The sequence below is a fragment of the Anoplophora glabripennis genome, unplaced genomic scaffold, assembly GCF_000390285.2.
Source record: "Anoplophora glabripennis isolate ALB-LARVAE unplaced genomic scaffold, Agla_2.0 scaffold376, whole genome shotgun sequence".
Lineage (NCBI taxonomy): Eukaryota > Metazoa > Arthropoda > Insecta > Coleoptera > Cerambycidae > Anoplophora > Anoplophora glabripennis.
Window position 1 is genome coordinate 186,178 of NW_019416547.1, and position 23,719 is coordinate 209,896.

At 32.7% G+C, this 23,719-nt stretch overlaps 2 protein-coding genes across 2 annotated transcripts in view; both read left to right on the forward strand.

Annotated features, from left to right (window-relative positions):
• LOC108910486 (T-box transcription factor mls-1-like) overlaps window positions 1–8,608 on the forward strand; it is a 14,729-nt gene extending 6,121 nt beyond the window's left edge. The window contains exon 3 of the mRNA XM_018715091.1: window positions 7,720–8,608. Coding sequence (XP_018570607.1) covers window positions 7,720–8,608 — 889 coding nt within the window. The remainder of the gene's footprint in view (window positions 1–7,719) is intronic.
• Window positions 8,609–16,015: 7,407 nt separating this feature from the next.
• Window positions 16,016–23,719, forward strand: part of LOC108910496 (kinase D-interacting substrate of 220 kDa B) — a 69,144-nt gene continuing 61,440 nt past the window's right edge. The window contains exon 1 of the mRNA XM_018715107.1: window positions 16,016–16,166. The gene's annotated coding sequence lies outside the window, so the exon portion shown is untranslated. The remainder of the gene's footprint in view (window positions 16,167–23,719) is intronic.

Sequence of the window (23,719 nt, forward strand, 5' to 3'; positions counted from 1 at the left end):
AAAAAAAAGAATCATCAAAGTAAACTAAAGCCTTAAAAACTTAAAATAAATAAATCATGAGCTGGTAGAGAAACCACTTTAACCGCTCAGTTATTTGTCGAGAAACGAATTGAACGCATGAACGAAACGAACTCCAGTCAAGAACTTAAGACGCGCGTGATTTTTAAATTTCTCGATTTCTCGACACTTTTTTCTCGTCTCGAGTAAGGCCAGATTTCCCGGGAATTCTCGCTTCGAGAAATCTCGACCAGAAACCCTAGAAGTGCTCCACCTTATCCCCTAAGCGACGCCAATGCCGCCAGTCATTATTACAAAAAAAGTGGCTAAAGAGGAAGTTAAAAGTACGGAAACTCAGCTTTATTATAGATTATCTTCTTAGCAGTTTGAAGTGCCGAAAGCGAAACCGAGGAAACTATAATTCATCCTATATATCACTGTAATCAAACGCCTATTCGAGACTTCCGTTTGCGGTCCGATGTTGTTTTTCTAACGTGCCCGATCCCTCATCTCCCCGGATTATAATTATGAAAACAAAGGGCCGGTCAGACAGTCATCTGTCGACGAGCCAAATTTGACAGTTGCGGGGCGTCAGCGTAAGCATCGGAACCACGGGAGGCCCTGGATTTGCTTGTTTTACAGGCCACTTATGTCCCACTTAACGTTTTTGTTTAAAGGTGGGCTCGAGGGCCGTTTCAATTGTTTATCTCGGTTGCAGTGGCGCCTAGACGGGCGCACAAACAAACTTGACGCGGTAGGCCCTGCCAGATATTTGCCTGGTTAATTCAAGGGTTTGAACAAGGATACGACTGCGAAAATTACAATTTTTAATGCCATGTAACTAAATCAAATATATCCATAAATCTGTAAACAATTACGCCACCCAAAATGTCAGTTTACAAAAATAAGACGAATTTTCAAAGATGCAAAAGCCGAACGTGAAAAAAATTGAGTAACAAGAAATTTGAATGCAGCGAAGAATTCTTATCAAACGATATGTTCTTCTATATAGGCTGGAAATGACCATTTCGCGACATTTTGGTTCGACAAGCTGAATTTATCACTATAGATGCTAAATATTATGTATAATAACATATTAGTTTCCATAAAAATGGGGGGGAAGATTATTTACAGGGTGGTTAATTGTATAATTTTTACATAAATTCACGTTTTTCGCTTATAACTTTCTTCCGTTTATTTCTACGAGAAAACAGTAATGCGCTTTTTTTTTCGTCTTCAAGAGACCTACAAAACTAGCCTTCGAGAGTAAAAAAATATTTATTAGATCAAAACTTTTAAACTTTTATTTATGACTTTTGAATTAAACATTTATAAATTGCGTTATTATTACCAGTACGTTTTGGCATCGCATCCTCTCATTCCTAATCACTGTCTAATAACTCACACGAAATCTGGAATCGGTAAGTTGAATAGTTTACAAGTTATGGCCTTATAAACAAATTAACTAATTATTAGTCTGGTCGATCCCGAGGATCTTTCACAATCGCACTGATTTTTTTCATGGTAGATTTCATAATAATACATTGAAATATATCTTTCTTTTTTTTTAATTTCAAATTTGCAACCTGGAATTTTTTTTATTTTTTAGCCTTACTTATTAGCCTTATTATTACATATTCGGAAAGCTTATGAAAAGAGCTTTAAGTTAAAAAAAAATCGTCAAGATTCGTTGCAAAATAACGGAGTTACAGACTGTCAAAGTTGACGGCCTATTGTTAAACAAATTAGGTTGAGCGGCAAAAAAAATACTGTCATAACTTTCAAACCCGAGTATTTTGCCAGATAAAAATATTTTATTTGTGGAAGTATGTTAAGTGCATAAGAAATATTGTCAAAAGTCAGTAGGTCGGAAGAAATATTCATAGTCCAGCCGTTAAATAAGCGTAATTCGTTTGAAAATAATATATTTGACAGTCTGTAACTCCCTTGTTTTTCAACGAATCTTGAGGTTTTTTTTTTACTTAAAAGCTCTTTTCATAAGCTTTATGAATATGTAATAATACATAACTATATCACGCTCGTGCGTCGTAAATTTCATTTTGCAACCAAGGCTAAAAAATAAAAAAAAAATCCAGGTTGCAAATTTGAAATTAAAAAAAATGATGGATTTCAATGTATTATAATGAAATCTACCATGAAAAAAATCAGTGCGATTGTGGAAGATCCTCGGGATCGTCCAGACTAATAATTAGTTAATTTGTTAATTTGTTTATTTGTTCATAGCGCAACGCTGGAGCGTAGCGCTATGAAAATATCACGCTGTTGTACTATCTAGCACTTTCCGTGCACCTAACCCCCTACACTATAGGTCCCATAGCGAGCGCGCGTGATAGAAACAAGATTCCCCCCATTTTTATGACTGTGGAAACTAATATGTTATTGTACATAATATTTAGCAGCTATAGTGATAAATTCAGCTTGCCGAAACAAAAAGTCGCGTCCAACTCTATATTTCCTGGCCTATATAGCAGAAATTTTGAAATTTAAAATATCTTAAACTTCACAGACAAGACCCCTAACTGCTATTGCAGAAAACAACTACTCCAAGGACTACATACCCCAAATAACATTGAATTACACCAACAATAATATCTCATAAAAGGCTAGTAATAAATGATTATCCAAAATATACAGTAAAAATGATAGTCTAACTATAAACAACACGAAATTGTTAAATCAATCATCAATAGAAATATGTTGTATATTATCACCCTTGACAAATACTAATCATGTAAAAAACAGCAACTACAAAGAAATCTCTTTGTTTCCACATTTGACTTGGAATTGTTTTATCAAAAACTCTTATTAAATGAAGTCAATAAATCCTCTCCTATATCAGAAATCTACGTCTGCAAATTGTAGATATCTTTAAAATAGAGTATACAATATATACTTTTTTAATACCTACTGACATATCACAGTAATATGAAGAAACATTTTTGAACCGCTGACTTCATCGGTACCTCGGCTGACTCTATTTTTATGTGTTTACATAATTCGCTGTAGTGCATATCTATTAATTAATTATTAATTGTTATTGTATCGATGTGTCATTTTAGTATGTTTTTTAGCACTTATTGTCTTATCTTATTATTTTTATTATTATGTGAGGCATGGCAGAAATAAATGTCAACAATAAAAACGCGTTTAATCATCAAACGCAGCAACTCATGCCTAATCTAACCTGACAGACAAAATTTCTAACTGCTGGTATTCTGGGAAACAAACTACTAAACAGCTAATAATTAACAATTTTCTAAAATAAAATTTGCAAGGAAGCCATCTGAAACAATCCTAATGAAATGTGGAAAGAGTAATACTTTCCTATAGTGGCTATTTTTAAGGAGTTGACCTTGAAAGTTTACATTATTTAACAATTTCACAGTCAGATGTTTGTCTGTATATTAATAATATTTAGAGTATACAATATCATTTTTTATTTTATTTCTAAATATTATATTACAGTAGAACCTCGATAATCCCAACCCCTGTAATCCGAACGCTCGATAATCCGAACGCCATTTTGGGAAAAATAAAAATAATATGTAATCAGAATCGCTCTCTAACTGCTACAGTAAACAGAACATCAATAGCAAATATTACGAAATTCATCTGCAATACTTTACATAAAATATAGTTACCTTACTGTAGCACAGTAGTAGTATGTATTTCATAAAACAAACTATTTTGTACCTTTAACAATACAACGTGCTCCTTATTTTATGGGAAATAGTATGTCAGTGTTCATTTTTTGCATGCTACTATGCCTGGAAAGCACTTTGTTTGGTAATCCGAACGATTCGATAGTCCGAACCACCCCCGGTCCCAATTAGTTCGGATTATCGAGGTTCTACTGTATTACTAGTAGTATATTTTAATTAAAAAAAAATAGTATAATTTTTTAAACGTATTTCGTTGTTTTAGAAAAAATTGAGTCAAAACACTTCCAATACTGATACAGGCAAGTGTGTCCTCAGTGCTTCTGTCACCTTTTCTACTAAACAATCACCTGACTTAATTTTCCTAAGACGCCGTATCGACATGAATTCAAATCACTACCGAAAACGATCCTTTTTTAGTCCTTAAAATGAAGGGCGCCTGAATTACGTAAGTGGGACGGCTCCTGTCGGCACCACAGGACGCAGACATCAGACAAAGTCACCATTGTCCATCCCGGCGTCTTTTAACGCGTTTAACACTCGACTTATCCTCGGCAAAAGGACCGGCTACCGGCCACCCCGATCTAAGCCTTTGTCCCTTCAAAAGGGCCGACGCAGAGGTGCCCGTATGAGTTCGTCACTTGCGCAGCCCGATAATAGGTGTTTTCACACATGGGATGCAACAAGTATCTGGGCATTGTCCGAAAGACCGCAAAGCATTGTCCCTTCGCAGAGAATCAGTAGCATCAAGCGCTTTGCAAACATTCTCACAGTGTTTAGGGAAGCAATCCCTTATTTTAATTTGTCTGTGTACCGAGGAGAATAGGTGCGGCGTTTACTGCTACCTTTTAAAGTTGACAGAGAGGGAGCCAAAAGGAAAGTAAACAGAAATTAGTACTTATTCGTTGAATTGTCTTTTCTGGTCATATTCACATTGCAAATATTGCTTTCTAAATCAAGTTCTTTTTGAATTTGGCATAAGTTATTCTCTAGAGTTATTTATCTCTAGCACAATTTTACTTTAATATCCAGGGAAGTATTTTGCTACCTGTGAAAAAAAATACATTAAATAAACCCTTAAAAGAATCAATCAACCGTTGTTTCATGAAACTATAAAAATACATATCAGCAAATCACGTAGGCTTCACTTATTGTTGGTTAACGTTTGGAAAAACAATCTTAGTTCTCAAAACTAGGAACGACGTTTCTTTTTAAAATATGTATTTAACAATTTTAATTTTGTTATGCTTCCATTGCTAGATATTGGTATCATATGGAATTTATTATTATTTATTTAAAAAAAAAGTGAGTAATAATTTTGATGCTTTTGGGATGTTTCTAAGAAAAAAAATGGTTTTTCAATTTTTAACTTACATTACTTAGAACCACGACATTGTAAACTTCAGATGAACGGAAATCGTAAGACACCCATAAAAGATTGCACATGGTTTTCAGTCTATAGAGACGTAGAGACACTTCACAATTCGCTAGCAGGTGTAATAAACAGATACCTATTTAAAAATTTTGCTTGGAAATCGATAATTCAGAATTAAGGAAAGCGATGAAATCAGAGAACGTACAGATTTTAAATGAACAAATATTGTAATTTATGGTTTCTCTAAAAACGTAAATAAAAATAGTATGTTCCCCTAGATGCATGCACCTGCTTGTTTAATAGGCCAATCATTATAGCTTTTTTTCGGGAAAAAAATACTATTAGAAGTTTTTCTGCGGAATATTGTTCAGAAACGTGTTATAAACAAAATATCAAAAAATCAACTCGAGACTAGTTGGGAAACTTTGTTAAAACAATGGTCAAAATTATGAAAAAGTAGTTTTTCGACTGGCGTAAAAAAACTGTTATTCATAGAGAAAAAAAGGTTTATACAAAAAAGGTAGGTATTAAATAAATCTGTAAAATAAGACAAGTCCGATTAAATTCCGATAATTTGTTTATGCGCAAGAGCTCAAAAATGGTCGAAATTGTCCGCTTTTTTCAATTGCTAATAATTAATGCAATTTTCATCGCAGACACTTGTAATTCAGGATTTTTGAAGCTTTTTGCACCCTTAATAAGTGGTAAAAATTTCAGCCCAAAAACTTCATTAGCTTGGCGTTGGCGGAATTTGTTATCTAAGAAGATGCTATTTTCAATTCATTTTTCCCAAGCTCACAGGCGTTGTAGGGTTTCGATCATTAGTTGTTTTTGTACCTAAATAGTTGTATTGACATATGCATTTACTGATAATTTAATTTTTCAAATTTAATTTGTTTAAAAATGACTGAAAAAATGTTAATATTTATTACATCGTTAAGCGCGCATGCTAAGCCTCGCCTTCCCCACTCGTTCGCTAGACCAAGTAATAGAACGCATCGCCGCTATCTTCTTTTTCGAAATTAAATAGTTGAATTCACCTTAATGTTAATGTAGGACATGAAAATATAGCTCTTAATGTATACTCTCTCCAAATTTCGGCTCTTAATATTAATAATTAAGGTCACTGCGATTAAATAAATAAAAAAAATTATCTCAGCTTCTAATCAACTTACAACAACGATTTTTTTTTAAATTCGAAGAAAACTAAAGTAAAGAGGTTACTATTTTATTTTATAATAATTACCTATCTTAACAATTTAATAAATATTAACATTTTTTCAGTCAATTTTAAACAAATTAAATTTGAAAAACTAAATTCTCAGTAAATGCCTATGTCAATACAACTATTTAGGTACAAAAACAACTAATGATCAAAACCCTACAACGCCTGTGAGCTTGGGAAAAATGAATTGAAAATAGCATCTTCTTAGATAACAAATTCCGCCAACGCCAAACCAATGAAGCTTTCGAGCTGAAATTTTTACCACTTATTAAGGGTGTAAAAAGCCTCAAAAATCCTGAATTACAAGTGTCTGCGATGAAAATTGCATTAATTATTAGCAATTGAAAAAACGACAATTTTCGACCATTTTTGACCTCTTGTGCATAAACAAATTATCGGAATTTAATCGGAATTTTTTCATTTTATAGGCTTATTTAATACCTACCTTTTTTGTATAAACTTTTTTTCGCTATGAATAATATCTTTTTTACGTGAGTCCAAAAACCACTTTTCCATAACTGTGACCACTGTTAAAACAAAGTTTCTCAACTAGCCTCGAGTTGATTTTTTGATATTTTATTTATAACAGGTTTCCGAACAATATTCCGCAGAGAAATAGTATTTTTTTCCCGAAACAGGCTCTTTCATGTCTATAATGACTGGGCTATAAGTTTGTTTTTCTATAAAATTATTCTTATTCCAACTTTTTTTTCTGATTGTCAAATTTGACGTTTAAATTTATAACCAACTTTTGAATTTTCGATTATCTTAAATAACAGCTATACGTTTTATTAGTTATTCGTGTTTCTGTTGAAAACGACAGTTTTTTAACAAGCGTAAGAAAATTTTTAAAATTAAATTCCTCATAAAATAAAGTAATAATATTTTAAATACACCAACGGGCTAAAAAATTCACATATTGATGGTGCATCATCCCTTATCAACCCTTTAAAATGATTTAATTGAACTCTACTTACTGTCGATTGATTCTCTTGGTTTTTCTTTCAAGTATAACTTCTTAGTTCACAATTAGTTAATGTGTAGTTCTCCAAACTTTATTGTGGGATGCATTAATTTTGCAGCAAATTTGTTTGGTGTTACTTTTTAACTGTTCTTCAAAAATGTTAAGAATTTCTTCCTCAATTTGTAACATACGGCTTCTCCGAGCTCGTTTGGAATGGTTTCCACGACCTCCTTTTTCCTTTCTTTGCTCTACATTGGGCCGAGATGCTTGTACTGAATTTTGAATACATTCCGCGTAAAATCATGTCCACAAGTTCATTATTGTTGTATACTTGTGACATATTGCAAAAAATCAAATTGTCAAATAGATTCTTAAAACACTAATGATATGTAGACTCAAAACTTATGTACATATTAAGATGTTTAAAGTACAAACAGGATTATATTACAACTATTAATAATCGTTTTTTGTATTTCAGGAGGATGTTCCCGTCCCTCCACGTGCAGGTCTCCAACTTAGACCCCCACGCCCACTACTGCATCCTCCTAGAACTGACCGCCGCCTCCCACTGCCGTTATAAGTACTCAAACTCCGGAGGTTGGGCGCCAACGGGTGCCGAAGAAGCCCAAAGCCCCCAACGAATCTACCTACACCCTGAATCTCCCGCTACCGGGGAGTACTGGATGTCTCAACCCATCTCCTTCGGTAGGCTGAAGCTTACCAACACACCAGCACCACCTGCGGGTCACCTGGTGTTATCCTCCATGCACAAATACCAGCCTAGAATAATCATCGCCAAGACTTCAGATCCTAGAGCGGTCGCTTGGGCGCCCTCAGTATCGGTAGCTTTTCCAGAAACCCAGTTCATCGCCGTGACTGCTTACCAGAACGAGAGGATCACCAAGCTGAAGATCGACAACAACCCCTTCGCCAAAGGGTTCAGGGAGAACGGGCAATCCAAGTGTAAGAGGAAGAGAGTTTTGGAGGAAAAAAGTGAGGAATCGACGAAGAAAGAAGCTAGGGTGGAATTACCACCTTCACCAAAGTCTGAAGACGATAGAATTTCTGTTTGTTCTCAAAGCTCAGCACCATCTTCTCCAGAAGTTTGGTCCCAACGTAGCGATATTTCTCCCAAGTCCCCACAGAACTATCCAATTCCTTACAGTTATAAACCAGTTCTACCAACGTCTGTCCTGTATCCTTACTATTATCCTCACTATCCTGTTTATCCAGGAGTTTGGGGTGCTACCTCACATTTCTACTATCAGGCGACCATGTTTTCCCCTCATGAAGTCGTACAACCCGTGGAGAAGAAGCCGAGGAAGCTGACGGATTTCTCAATAAAAGCCATTACAGGTTGTTCATAAATAGTACCTACAGGGTAGGAAAGTCCCCATGGTTCAGCGGCCTTTACGTGAGAGCGATAAAGTAAGTCATAGAAATCCGTGCGATAGAGAAAGATGGCTATAATGAAGGCGTCTTCCACAAATAAGAAGTGGATCTTATTTGTGGGGCGAAATGGGCGGTGACTATTAGACTCCAGAAATAAAAATGTTATGAGGGTGGCCCGAGGAACAATACTTCAAGCAAGTTTTTTTTGTAATGCCCTCTTCCTCAAGCCATTGACAGTACTAACTTCGTTTAATATTTTCTCTCTTAAATCAAATGATTTAATCTGTCATTATTTATCTTTCACAATCTCCCACAGAAAGTACCATATGCTGACTTTCTTTATCGCTCTCACGTAACGGCCGATGAACCATGGGGACTTTCCGACCCTGTATAGTAAAATGTTTAGTTTGTAATTTATTTGTCTGTGATAAAGATACCTTTAGTAAGTAAGTAAGAATATTATGTTACTAGTTATTGGATTTGATTATATGTAGTTAAATAAAATGTTTTTCAAATAGTTTGTGGGCCGTTTATTAATTTTACAACTGCTATTGGATGTGTAGGTATTCACATTTTACTCTCTAGAAAAAAATGATAGACTGAAATTTTAGTAATTTTTTTGCTATCTCAAAAAAGCACCTATACTAAAAACAGTTGAATGTAACGATTCAAGGATATAAATCACAATTGTGTCTTTTAATCGGAACACACTGCATATTTGTTGTTCTTTGGAATCTTCTCTTTTTTTTCTTGCAATTGTGCGAAACTAGGAGAATCTTAAAATTTTTCAATGAGAAAAAATGTTACACTATAAAAGATGTTTTATAATATCCCCATCATTTTCTAGACAAGGGATATTTTAATTATAGGAATAATTTTACGATCTGCGATAAGTTCTGATTTAACCACCATAGTTCTTCCTATGGTGGATAACTTTGAAAGAGAACATAAACNTATTTTAATTATAGGAATAATTTTACGATCTGCGATAAGTTCTGATTTAACCACCATAGTTCTTCCTATGGTGGATAACTTTGAAAGAGAACATAAACAAAAAGAACCTAAAATTGTATATGATCTGAAGGAGTAAATTTTAGACGAGGTTAGTACAACACCATCCATAAGGTTGATAACAGGCAATTAAAAAAAAGTAGCTTGGAATATACCTATATAGAATTCTTTTCCTATAGAATGAATGTAAAGAACACTTTTTATAATTTGATATATTTTTTTGAATAAAGAATTTAGAGGTATGCCTAGTAACTTTTAAAGCTTATACATCCATTTGTTCCATGGCTATCTCGATTATTATTTACTCTCAAGAATTAGTAAATAGCCAAATACAGGGTGTTTTATTTTAAAAAAACTATGCTTATGTAATATCAGGAAAACTGTGAGTTTTGTAAAAAATCTAAGTACACCAACGGCTTCCTCATAAAAAATATAACAAATAATGTTCTAACCTTTTTCTTTTAAATTTAATGACAACGGAGAGAGAGAGAGAGAGGTTAATGTAAATGGCCGATTTTTCAAAAAAACTCTGTATATCTAAAACTAATCAAGTTAGCCAAGATCTTTTGGTACCAACGAAGTAAACTTAAAAGAAGAGGACGGTACATCGATATCAGATTTTTTATATCTATCATCATTTTGACTGTATCCTATAAAACTATCGAAAATTAACCACCCTTTACATACCGTCAAAGGAAATATATGACATGTATACAGGGTGTCCCAGAAATGGTAGGAAAAATTAAATGGCGAAATTCTTATTCAATTTGGAGAAAAAATTAACTGCAAACTTTTTTTTTCAACCATTTTTGAAAAATATTACGTAGAGGCAAAAATATCTCTGAAGATGTTTGACGTAAAATAAGAAAACTTGGGCTGAGGACTTGATTAAATAGAGGTAAAAATTAATTGAATTTATATTAATTATGTTAACCAGTGGCGGAGATATCGGAAGACACCGTTAATAACCCCAGAAATTCGACGTCACTGAGTATTTTGAAAATTTTATAGGTTCACTTGATTCGCATTTATGCTTGAAGGAAAAAATATATCAATTTTATTTCAAAAACGAGTGCATTTTGTGCTTTATTATTAAATAGATTTACCTACAGTTGAATATATCGAAAATAATTCTAAATTTTTCACCAAAGAAAAAAAAATCAATAATTATTTTTGTAAATGCAATTTTAACTATCATGTACCCTGATGTTCATTTCGGTTCTTACTGGTTCTAAGACAGAACGGACGGAACCGTTTCTCGGGCAATGGTGATTCTCTGAGGCCTAGTGGCTTCTGCAACTGGTCGCATCCAATGCTTTCAAACGTTTTGCCGTCCTTCACTGTGACATCTTCAGTGGTAGTTCGGGTCATTTTGGGACACCCTGTGTATTTCTTTGAAATTGCAAGGCAATTTCCTAAAATTTTGGTCCTCATTATTTTTTCTAGACCGAAAGACAAAAAGTGGTTTGAATATTATGTGAAAACTCTTGTACAGAGTGATCAGGTTTTTGGGCCAGAGAGATTAAATTAAACATCAATTTTCACGAAAGGAAGCATATTAAAAAGAGAAATTTTGGACGCCTTTCAGTTTTGCTAATACTCAGAACACGACAATAATAATAACAATAATAATAACAAGGTTAAACAGGTACAGGAGAAAGGTAGCAGATAGTTAACTCATGGCGCCATGGTACTTAAAATTATTATCTAAATTTAGAACCCAATAAAAACTGTGATGTTTGCCAGCTCAAGGGCTTATTTCCTCATTCGTGCAAGTGACTCAATGCTTCTCAGAATCCTCAAATTTTCAGAAATAAGTTGTATATGATATGTGGAAATCCTAATTAATACAATAAAATTGTTTCATTACTATAAGGCATATATTGTTCAACAATTTTTTTAAATAAAATATCAGCAATTAGTTAATTTTGTCATAAAATGTTCTAAAAAAATACGATATTTGACACTGTTACTGAATTTCTAAATTTTGTTTTTTTTTTTAGAAAAATATTTTTGAAGCAAAATGTGAGCAAAATTATACAGTGTTTTTAATTCGACTGTTAAACTTCTACAGGGTGTTCTTTTATCAAAATTGACATAAAGAAGTTCAAATGAACTAGCGGTCGATATTGAATCATTCAAGATACAGCAGTTTAAAGATGACCTATTGATAATGCTTTTTTTTAATATCTTAAAACTAACACGTTTTTGTTACCTGGAACCTTATTTCTTGGAAAATACAAGTTTTGAATAGCAGGAAAAGGTGATAGTGACTGAAAAAATGTTTGCCCTTGAAAGATGAATCAGCTTGTAGTAACAATACATCAAGAAGACTAATGTTATCTTTAGATTTAAATTAATGTTTCTTATAAATAATGTTTCTTATGAAAAGAGATAGCTGATACCTATTTCCTGTTATTTCTGTAGCTGCTACAATTGGATTTTTTCTGAATTGTTGCTTTTTACCCTACAGATTTTTTCAAGTAAAATAATATTTTTCTAAAAAAATTAAAACGTTATAGACGTTTTCTTTGTCTAAATTAAAAAAGGGGCCGAAATTGGGTACGACAAAAACAGTTTGGTACCATTGTTGTATGTAGCTGATTATGGAGGAAATCAAAGACGTCAATATAGTCGGTGTAAAAAAACTAATAATAAATATAGTAATAAAAAACCAGGCACAATAATATCTATATAGGGTGCTTCAGTTCGAGTGAATCTAAATTTAACCACAAATAGAATTCAATAAATAATTCAGAATTGCCTTATAAAGCAAGGGTCTAAGTCTCACCGTTTTCACTTTGCAGGGTCGTATTGGTCGGTTGTATATTATTTTTTAACTTCAAGTAAAACAAAAGCATTATCTACATTTATTCCAAAATCGTAAAAGATAAAAATTATATGTAATTAATTACTCTCTAGTATTATTTAACGAATGCATATTCAAAAATTCTACAACGTGCTTACAAACATCGAGAGTTTATTTGAAGATCTGTCTCGTCCATATCACCGGTGGAGAAAAACAATATTCAAATGATCCCGAATTTCCAACGGATAATGAGGCGGGACTCCATCATGAAAATACCACATGTCATGTCATGACGAATACTTACAATTAGTGGTACATCTTCCAGTAACTCGAATAAATCCTTACAGAAAAAGTTTAAATAATGTTCTACTTTAAGTTTGTCAGGATGTTCAATAGGGCAAATTAAATGATCGTCAAATATTCCAAACCAAATAATCTAATCATTTTAAACTCATGTTGAAAATGCCGAGTCTAAACATCCAGTAGGAATTTTTAACATTGAATACACATCCTTTAGTGCACGTTGTTTCATTCGTGAAAAAGATTTCTTAAGCAAAATCTGGACCCTGCCTGCAATGATTCAATACATTTTCACAATAATATGCTCTTGGCAACAAGTCACGTTCTACTAAATTTTGTACTGGAAGAAAGTAAAACGGATAAAGTTGTTGTACATGCAAAAAAAACGTTCGAGAACATTTCGTGCTATAGTGATATTTGGGTTTTCCTCAACCATATTCTTTCTTATTGAAAAGTCTGAAGAAGCAATGTTTATTAAATCACATACTGCTCAAACAAACCAAAAAAATTGAGATCTCTCACATATGCACAAAAATAATGAAGATTGACAGCTACTGTTTACAATTTTCCTACAAAATGTGGTCGGAATGGTGATTTAACTTCATCTACTGTGAAGAGATTAATTGAAAAATTCAGGGATACTGGATCAATTAGTGATCTTAAACACTCTGGCTGTCCTTCAACAAGTCGTTCACCGCAAAACATCGAAACAGTTTGTGAGAATGTTGCTGAGAGTCTAGGAAACATCAATTCTGCACCGTGGTCAAGAATTTGACATTTCGAGGAGCTCTGTACAGCGTATTCTTACGAAAGATTTGCATCGTCAAGCTTACAAAGTTCAATTGATTCAATAACGGAAGCCTACTGCCCACGCAGAAGAAGGTCAGAAGGGAGTTCGTTGAATGGATTATGGAACAACAAGTGGATGCTGATTTTTCTAACAAAATCGTATTTAGAGATGAGGTTCATTTTCATCTTAATGGCTTCTTTAATCGACAAAATTGTCGCATTTGGGGTTCAAAAAATCCACGAGTGATTGTTGAGAAACAAATGTCATGGAAAAATTTCGAAAAAAAATACACTCTTTTTTGCCTGCAAAGTCATACATATGCTATTACATACATAACCCTACTATACTGTGTACTTTACAATCAATAAATAATTTACAATTTTTAATTCAAAACCTGTGTTTTGTATTAAAATTACTTGCGTAATTTTAGGGTACCCTTTAGTTCAATTATCATTTAGTTTCTTTTATTACCGCATTTGTAGAAACAGGTTTCACTCAACTTTAGAAAGGCATTCTTAAAAATGACATCGGAGCCTTGACCGACGTCACCGTCCACAATTTCCATGCCAGTTTAACGCCTGTCGCAACCTCTTATCTCCGGCGATTTCGCCTAGTTGTCAAAAGGTCCCAAAACACGCAATTAACCTAATGTACCGACGCTAAAAGATGTGCGGTACTGGCGCCGGCAGAAGGCTATCGCATTTCCACACACAAACAAACGGATTGTGCGATGGGCACCGACAAAAGTGCAGTCTGCAGTCTAGACCAGAAACCACCCAGGAAAGGCGAGGTGTCCCTTGGAATTCCTTATATTCCGTAATTGAAAACGTATTTGGTTTGTCCTCTCATTAAGGACGTATGGCTAGAACGAAAAGAGCACTTTTCATCTACTTATAGAAATTCATTTTGCCAATTTGCCATATGTTAACAGTGTTCATGGATATAGCAATAGGAACTTGCAATAGGCAAAAAAATTATTGTGGAAATTATGAGAAAATTATAAAAACGCTTGCTTCGGTTAATTATTCGAATAAAGAAATTAATACCATTCATTAGTCATCATTTTCATGATTTTATTTGAGTAAATGCTCAAAAATACCTCCATTTCCATGAACACATGCCCGACATTTTTTAGTAACGAAAATGTAATTTGTTCGAAATTTATTGTTGCTTGAATCTGATAAAAAGCATTATTTATTCTTTCTTCTAACTGCTCAGAATGTCAAAGTTGCTATCGCAGCCCACTACGTAATTTTAAAAAGCATTATATTCGAATATCGAAGTGTGTTCTCAGTTCGTTTTTAAGTTTTACTCGAAAATCAGGCCTTTTTCGAAAAACATAAGTGAGTAGTAATTTGTAGAAAATTGAAAGACCAATCCGAAACTATCATGGTTGTTACCGTAAAGCAGTGGTGTACTATTTTATTTAGAAAAATATGCAACCGATACCCTGTATCTCCCCCACTGGAAGTTGTAAATTTTAGGAAAAGCCCTCAGATTTTGGAAAATGTTTACATAATGTATTTATGTGCCCAATTTCAAATTATTTCACTTACTAGTTTTTAAATTATTTAAAAAAATTAAAAATATTTTTTGAAGTTTAACACCCTGTATCTTTTTAACGAAGCGTCCTAGAAAAAAACTTTATAGGAAATACTCCCCTTAAAATTCACCAAAGAGTACGAGATTTCATTTCTCGTCACCATTTGTGAATCACCATGTATATTGAAAAACACTGTAATTATTACACATTTCCCTAAATCCAGTTCCTTTGTATCATTAGGAACAATGGTACTTTGGTCTTAATTCTTTTCTTCCATAGTGTTGCAAATATTTAACAGCTCACATACAAATCTACAAAATTTAACAGCCTTTGTACAAAATCGTAAAAATTGTAATATAATTTTTGAATATTTGAAATAATGCAAAAGCTTTTAAAAACAATAGCATTTTCTCAATACTCCACAAAAAAAGTTTTGATGGAAAAATAAACACTTAACTGAACCTTTAACGAGAAATTTCTTTTTTACATTCTTATTTACACAATCCCGTGTATTTGTGAAACTGAAGCCATTAAAAATATGAATATTGATGCACCCTGTATAGTAATCACATAGCTCATACTTGAAACTGTAATCCAGTAGATGTTTGCGAATATATTGAGAAATCTATCCTTAGACATATTGATTTGTATTTTTTACATGGATAAAAGAAAAATTATTAAACAAATTAATAAGGCACGAACCAATTAAAATAAAAACCGTATTGGAGCAGATTTTAAAAAGCGCTTTCTTTAACAAGAAGCAGTCAACATAAAAAAAAAAATTGTTTAATTGTTCAGTAGCAATGTCTTTTAAATTAATTTATTTCTCCGTATTCAAATTTCGCGGCAGAGCTTAAGTTGGTAGTAAGGTTGGTAGTACGCCTCCCCTAAGACCAGCTGTTTTCTATGAAATTTGGTTACTTCTTCAACAAAGGTCGGCTGTCAATTTTACATGTTTATTTTACAAAAAATGTGTTTTAGTACAATTAGTGAAAGTTACCATAAATAAAATTAAGTGGCACAGTGAATTTCACTTGGAATAAAGGGTATTTAGATTAAAGAAACAAGCGTCTAATTCAGGTGAGTGTCCTCTAACCCTATTCTTAAGAGATTTAAAGTGTAGTAATAAATTTGGCTGTGTTGGGGATACAATGTATAGTTTAATTTGTTATCTTTTGTTTACGACACTCTTTGTCTGCGTATTTTTGGATACATTTGAGTCATATACTTTTCCCACGAATTTAAAATTTCATTATAATTTACAAATTTTAAATATATTTTCAGTTTTCTTTTTTTTGACATTTTTGGAAATAATTCCCCAGAAATATGTACACAAGTTCGTGCTTTAAAATAATGTTATAAAAATAAGCATGTAGGTACATGTTTTCTTTGACAAGATTTGAGGTATCTACAAGCATTATGCATGGGTATTGCGTTTTCAAAAACCTTCGCAATTTATTTTATTTTTAAAAGCAGTGACTATTACTTTACATGTAAATGGATGTAAACATGATACATTATATAATACCTACTTAATAATGGGAATACTATTTGAGCAATATATTCGCACTTCGTGACATTTTAAAATCGATATGGCCAAGTGCCAATTATTATTTCATATTGTATTTTAGCTAGCAGGTAGTAAACAACATTCTTTATATTTGAACGTTTATGTTTATGCATGACCAAATGACACAGATAATTCTATTTAAACTATGTAGGGATGCTTTTATATTAGTATTCTAGGTATTTAATACTTAATTTATTTGATATTTCTTCATATTGTTTTTGTTGTTTAACAATATAATTAGAAGGTCGTCTTGTAATTTAATATTTTATTACTTACCTCACAACAAATGAACTGTGAAGCAAAACATAAATATAATTACTATGAAAAATGTGTTTAGTATCATTAGTTTGAGTTTTTCTATTAAGAAATGTTCAATTACAAGCTCACTTGAAAACGTTTTAAATTATTTATTTTAATTTTTTATTTAAGTGAAGTGTCGGTCAATTTTAAATTGTTAATGGTCTAGTTATGTAATATAATATTTTAAGATTTAGTGATTTAAGTTGTATGTTCCTTCTTAAACCACTTTAAAACTATTTACGAAGGTTGTTTGTATGGGATATTTTACGTATCATTTTAAATGCTAATTGTTTAATTTCTATGTTCACTTTCCTTTTATTTTACTGCTTTGAGCTATTGTTAATTTCGAGAATATGTTGGATATGGTGGGCGCGATTCTATTTTAAGTTCTATAGTAATATTTATAGATCCATAGAAATTCCTGTGAAACTTTTATTGACATTTCTGTTTACATTTTTAAGTTTTGAAGTTGAAGTTATATTGAGTTATGTTGCTTTTACTGATTCCATAATGTTTTCAAGATATTCTCGGTAATGATTCAGATATTTCTTTTTTGTCTCATAGGTTAGCATTGTAAAATTACAATCCACAATACGATTCATTTTTTAAATGAAATAACTCAATATCTACATAAATGTTACAATTTATAGATGAAACATTTCAATGGCAATAAATTAATATTTTAATAGGTAACGCTAAAGCTTTATAAATTTATTTGGAAATAGTCCAATTTCCTATATACCTATTTTAAATCGTAAAAGATGAATTTTATCTAAATAGTTAACTTACAATTGCAGCATATGCATAACTTTGTTCTTCTGTTTTTTTTTGAAACTATCCAGTTCGCATAGGATTTTATTTATGTACATTACCTAGTTATGTCGGTATATTTATTTTTAACTACTGCAGTATTAAAATATCATCAAGGTTTAACGTCGTAAGAAACGTAAGATATTCCTGGACGATTTTTTTTTTAACTTAAAAGCTCTTTTCATATGCTTTCCGAATATCTAATAATATATAACTATATCACGCTCGTGCGTTGTATATTTAATTTTGCAACTAAGGCTAAAAAATAAAAAAAAATCCAGGTTGCAAATTTGAAATTAAAAAAAAATAGATTTCAACGTATTATTATGAAATCTACCTTGAAAAAAATCAATGCGATTGTGGAAGATCCTCGGGATCGTTCAGACTAATAATTATTTAATTTGTTTATAAGACCATAACTCGGGCCATAACTTGTAAACTATTCAACTTACCGATTCCAGATTTCGTGTGAGTTATTAGACAGCGATAAGAAATGAGAGGATGCGATGCGAAAACGTTCTGGTAATAATAACGCAGTTTATAAATGTTTAATTCAAAAGTCATAAATAAATTTCTTCTGTTTATAACTTTTGATCTAATTAATATTTTTTTTACGCTCGAGGGTTAGTTTTGTAGGTCTTTTGAAGACGAAAAAAAGTACTTTACTGTTTTCTCGTGGAAATGAACGGAAGAAAGTTATAAGCGAAAAACGTGAATTTACGTAAAAATTAAACAATTAACCACACTGTAAACAATCTTCCCCCCATTGTTATGACTGTGGAAACTAATATGTTATTGTACGTAATATTTAGCACCTACAGTGATAAATTCAGTTTGCCGAAACAAAAAGTCGTGAAATGGTAATTTCCCAGCTTATTTTCCTGGCCTATATGGCGAATACGGAACAAAGCGACAATGTAAGAGGTTCTTGTCAAAATTGCGCCGTATAATATCCGTCAGGGTCATATTCGTAGGTGAAAGGGGTCATTTCCCACCTTATTAAACACTTGTCATAAAAGAAATAATATTCAACAAAGCTGCCCGTATTTTTTATTTTTATTTATAGTCATTATTTAATTAGTAATCGAACGATTATTTAAGATATACCTACGTGTAAAAAGTAATTTTTTACCGCACGAACGTTGGTTTTAGAAGCCGTAAGTGCAAGAAGGAGGCTTTTTACTTGTGTGCCTTCCAATGTTTTGTCTTCGTGTAAATTCTCTTTAGAAATGGTAAATTTTTAATGGATATTTGTAGAACCATACTTTTTATAAATGCTACTTTGACGGCTAATATTATTCAAGTGTCATGAACCAATCGATATACAAGGTGTGTTCCAAAATAAACAGGACTGGCCTAAGTAGCAATGGCAACTGAAATACAGTCCGTACGATATTTGCTGATATAGAATTTCAAGAAGACCCCTGCATCGCTTTCTTGGAATTAACCGCATTCGACACCCGAGGTAGAAAGACAATCATTTGAAGGTTATATCTCACCGACACTCAAGAAGTTTTGTATAATAACGTGCCATACTTTCTTAATTCGTTTCATGTACTTATCTCAACTCAATTATTTTTGTCATGGCATGTATTTAAAAAAGTGCCTGTACAATATTCAAACCATTTTATGATATATAGTGTAAAAAGAGAGATATAGGAATATGCCAATTTTACTGAAAACGGCAAAAGATATCACCCTCTATATATTTTCACCAACTACCCCCAGAATCACAAAACATTTGTGAAAATAGACGAAAACGCTACAACCACCCCAGCTGTATCGATATGTTATACTGGGTGTCCCGTTCATGTTTCAAAAAAACTTGTGTGCAAGTTCCCCATGGGAAAATAATAGGGGTAGTTCATGTAAAGTTTTTTTCTTAAACTTTCCGAGATACAGTGTGTTGAAGTTGTTACTTTCCAAATGGTTTTCCTTAATTATCTTTAAATCGGCTAAAGATAAAAATGTCAAAATTTGTACACGAGTAAACATCAACTCTGCGTTAAGAATAATGTACAAACGGTTTCTTTCTGAAAAGCAGTGTCGCCGATACAGGTAATTGGAGGGGTACAATCGAAAAAAAAATATGTTAAAAGTCAAAATTTACTACATTTCTAAACGGTTCTGTAAACTCTAAAGGATACTACTACTACAAAAAAAGGTATAGTTGTGGAAATTCGGTAGCATGCACCATTTTCGAAAAAAATTATTCTTAACGCACAGTTGATGTTTACTCGTGTACGAATTTTGACATTTTTATGTTTAGCCGATTTAAAGATAATTAAGGAACACCATTTGGAAAGTAACTATTTCAACACACTGTATCTCTAAAACATGGCGTCTAAGAAAAAAACTTTACATGAACTACCCCTATTATTTTTCCATGAGGAATTTGCACACGATTTTTTTTGAAACATGAACGGGACACCCTGTATAACACCCTGCCAAGTCAGTGCAACAAGTTTTCCCTTTTTTTTTCCCTTCGAAAACCATATACATATTGATTTGCCGTCTCTACACACAAATTTACCACTGTGAATTGGAAAATGTAGTTTTCTTCTCCATTGCCACTACCATAATCGTGGAAAACCGGGACTATTTCTATTCGACGCGAATGGCCCCACCTACACAACGGCGTTAAAACTACTCCGATCAAACCACCCCTGCGCTCAGCGATCGTGACTGAACATTTGAAAGTCTATACTCCCATACACTGTTACATTCTACATACTTTCCTTACATCTAGCGTTACACTACCGTTCTTTAAACATTTCCAATATTGTTGTTTATGATAATTTTGCGACTAGGTGTACTCCACGTGTTTTAACTAGACTTTTTAATTTCCAAAGGCAGATAAACAAAGATATGTACTTACGCGTTATTGCCACACGTATCATAAAAAATGCCAGTGACAAACGAGCGACCGGTCGTAATTGACGTTGCCTTTATCGTCTCTTCCGAATAACTCCATAAATATTTATCTTCTTGGATAAAATAATTAACGGAAGAAGCAGTTCTTGGCGTGTTCACGGAGCTGGCACGTTTCGGCTGCGACATACATGGTACTCCCACGAAATTAGTATGGGAGGCCTGAGATAAGGCTGATAAGCCGATCACTAGCTGATAGTAATACATTTTTGTTTGATTTTACTCGTGCCGGTTTAGTGAACTCGCGTCGTGGTTGGCTATGGATTGACCGCGTTCGATTCGGTGGTGCGATGTCTTTCAAGAGGGGTAGCGAGCGGAGTGCCAGAGGTGGCGCTTACATCCAGGTGCCCACGGTGCTTCAGGACCTGAGGTCCAGATGGAACTCCGATGGAGTACAGAGGAGAACGGAGGTAACGTGTGATTGATAAATTTACGGTTAGGATTTGGAAGCGATAAACGCAATATTTGTAAATTAAATGATCTAATCCTAGTGTAAAATGAAAATGAATAATAAAAATTAAAATGCAAGTGTCTAAGTTGGGAGCACTTGGGGGAGGTCAAAATAATATTACTACTTTCTACAATTCTTTTTCTACTGTTTTAAATAAGAATCGTCAAAGTAAACTAAAGCCTTAAAAACTTAAAATAAATAAATCATGAGCTAGACGAGAGACCACTTTAACCGCTCAGTTATTTGTCGAGAAACGAATTGAACGCATGAATGAAACGAACTCTAATCAAGTTTTAAGTTTCTCGATTTATCGACACCTTTTTTCTCGTCTCGAGTAAAGCCAGATTTCCCGGGAATTCTCGCTTCGAGAAGTCTCGACCAGAAACCCTAAGTACAACTCACATAATAAAAGTGTAGATTCCTAGATCTGGGCGAGGTCCGGAACATTTTCAAAATTGCATAAAATGTTTAAAAAATTTAACAAATTACCTATTTTATCCGAGTTTTTTACTTATATCTTGAAACCTATGCATTTTGGAAGAATATTGAAGAGGAAAAAAGTTTTAGAATTGAATTTTGCACAATATACTGCAAGTTAAAAATGTTTAAATTTATTACCGATGTTGCAAAATAGTAATAATTGATGAAAAAAAGGCAGAATAATCAAGTTTTTTGGATAATTTTTTTAAAATATTTTAATTGCTCCGAGGGCATTCTAGTTTTGGTAAAAACAAACTTTAGAGTATAATAAAACAACACACCAAATTTCATTAAAATCGGTTCTATAGTTTTCGCAAAATAAATTTTTGAAAAAAATTTGGAAAAAAATTTTTCGAATTTTCAAAATGTTGCACAGCCTCAAATAAAGCATCTAGATTCTTGAAATTTTTTTCACATAGAAAAGACCGCTAGGCCTTTCAAATGGTTTTTGAAAAATTGAAATTGGTTGATTAAAACATCCAAAACATCCAAAGCTAGTGCAAGCCTGTTCAGGAATATATCAGTCTCCCTTAGGAGATACTGTCATTAATTTAATATTATATTTATCATAATCTTTGAAAAAAAAACTAAATTGCAAATTGATAAATGTAATCTAATTGTTTAAAAATAATAAAAAAGAGTATTAACTTTAAAAAATTACTGTGGCCGTCCTAATCAATCGGTTTCCATTTTTCAAAAACCATTTGAAAGGTTGTGAAAGCTATGTGAAAAACTTTTCAAGTATCTAGATACTTTATTTGAGGCTGTGCAACATTTTGAAAATTCGAAATTTTTTTTCAAAAAATTATTTTGCGAAAACTATCGAATTCATTTTAATGAAATTTGATGTGTTGTTTTATTATACTCTAAAGTTTTTTTTACCAAAATTAAAATGCCCTTGGAGCAATTAAAATATTTAAAAAAATATATCCAAAAAACTTGATTATTTAGCCCTTTTTTCACCAATTATTGCTATTTTGCAACATCGGTAATAAATTTAAACATTTTTAACCTACAGTATATTGTACAAAATTCAATTCTAAAACTTTTTTCCTCTTCAATATTCTTCCAAAATGCATAGGTTCCAACATATAAGTAAAAAACTCGGATAAAATAAATATTTTTTTACATTTTTAAAACATTTTTGCAATTTTGAAAATGTCCCAGACCTCGCCCAGATCTAGGGATCTGCACTTTTATTATGTGAGTTGTATTGAAAGTAATCCACCAAAAATTAGATTGCCCCCTCTTACATCCAAGATGGGATATTTCGACATATCCGCCCTGGTGTATACATATAAGTGTTTATAATATGATATTGGAACTAGTGTATTACTTTTAAGGTCTACAGAAACGGATTGGCCATAATACATATTTTTTTTTTGAAATTTTGACAGATGTCACAGTTCAGACTGAAAATATAATGTGATTTTTAAGATGATTATCAAATTTGTTTACTCTACTACAATTTTACTCACCAAAATAGACACCTTTTTCATATAACGTTTTTGGAAATTCCTAAAAATAAGCGATAAAAATATAAAATTTAATAATAATGATTACAATAATACTGATAGGTATCTGTTCCATGCTTACATCTATGTTTTTCTGTTGTTGTTTTTTGTATATTGGCGTTTTTCTTACCTGCCACTTAATTGTCATTAACGTGTCCCATTTATTATTGTTTGAAAGTGAAAATGGGCATGTTCATGAAAATAATGAACTAATAGATATGCTGTTTATTTACGGGGAATGTCGTCAAAATGCAGCTGCTGCTTCTCGCTTTTCCCATCGAGTCCATCCCCTTCAGAACTTTAATTAATCTTGTTCATCGTGATAGGGAACTTGATGATTTACGGGGCATACAGGAAGACCAAGAATGTCGTGAATTCAGAAGAAATTTTAAATCTTATCGAGGAAGATCTCATAATAAAATACTCGGGAAATCGCACGTCAGAAAAATATTAGCCAAACTAAAATGTAGAGGATCAGTTGTATTTTATATCCCTTTCAAGCACTTCAATTCGAAGGCCATCTCTTGCAAAGTTGAGTTCTGCGAATAGCAGCAACAGATAGCAATTTGGGCGGAGA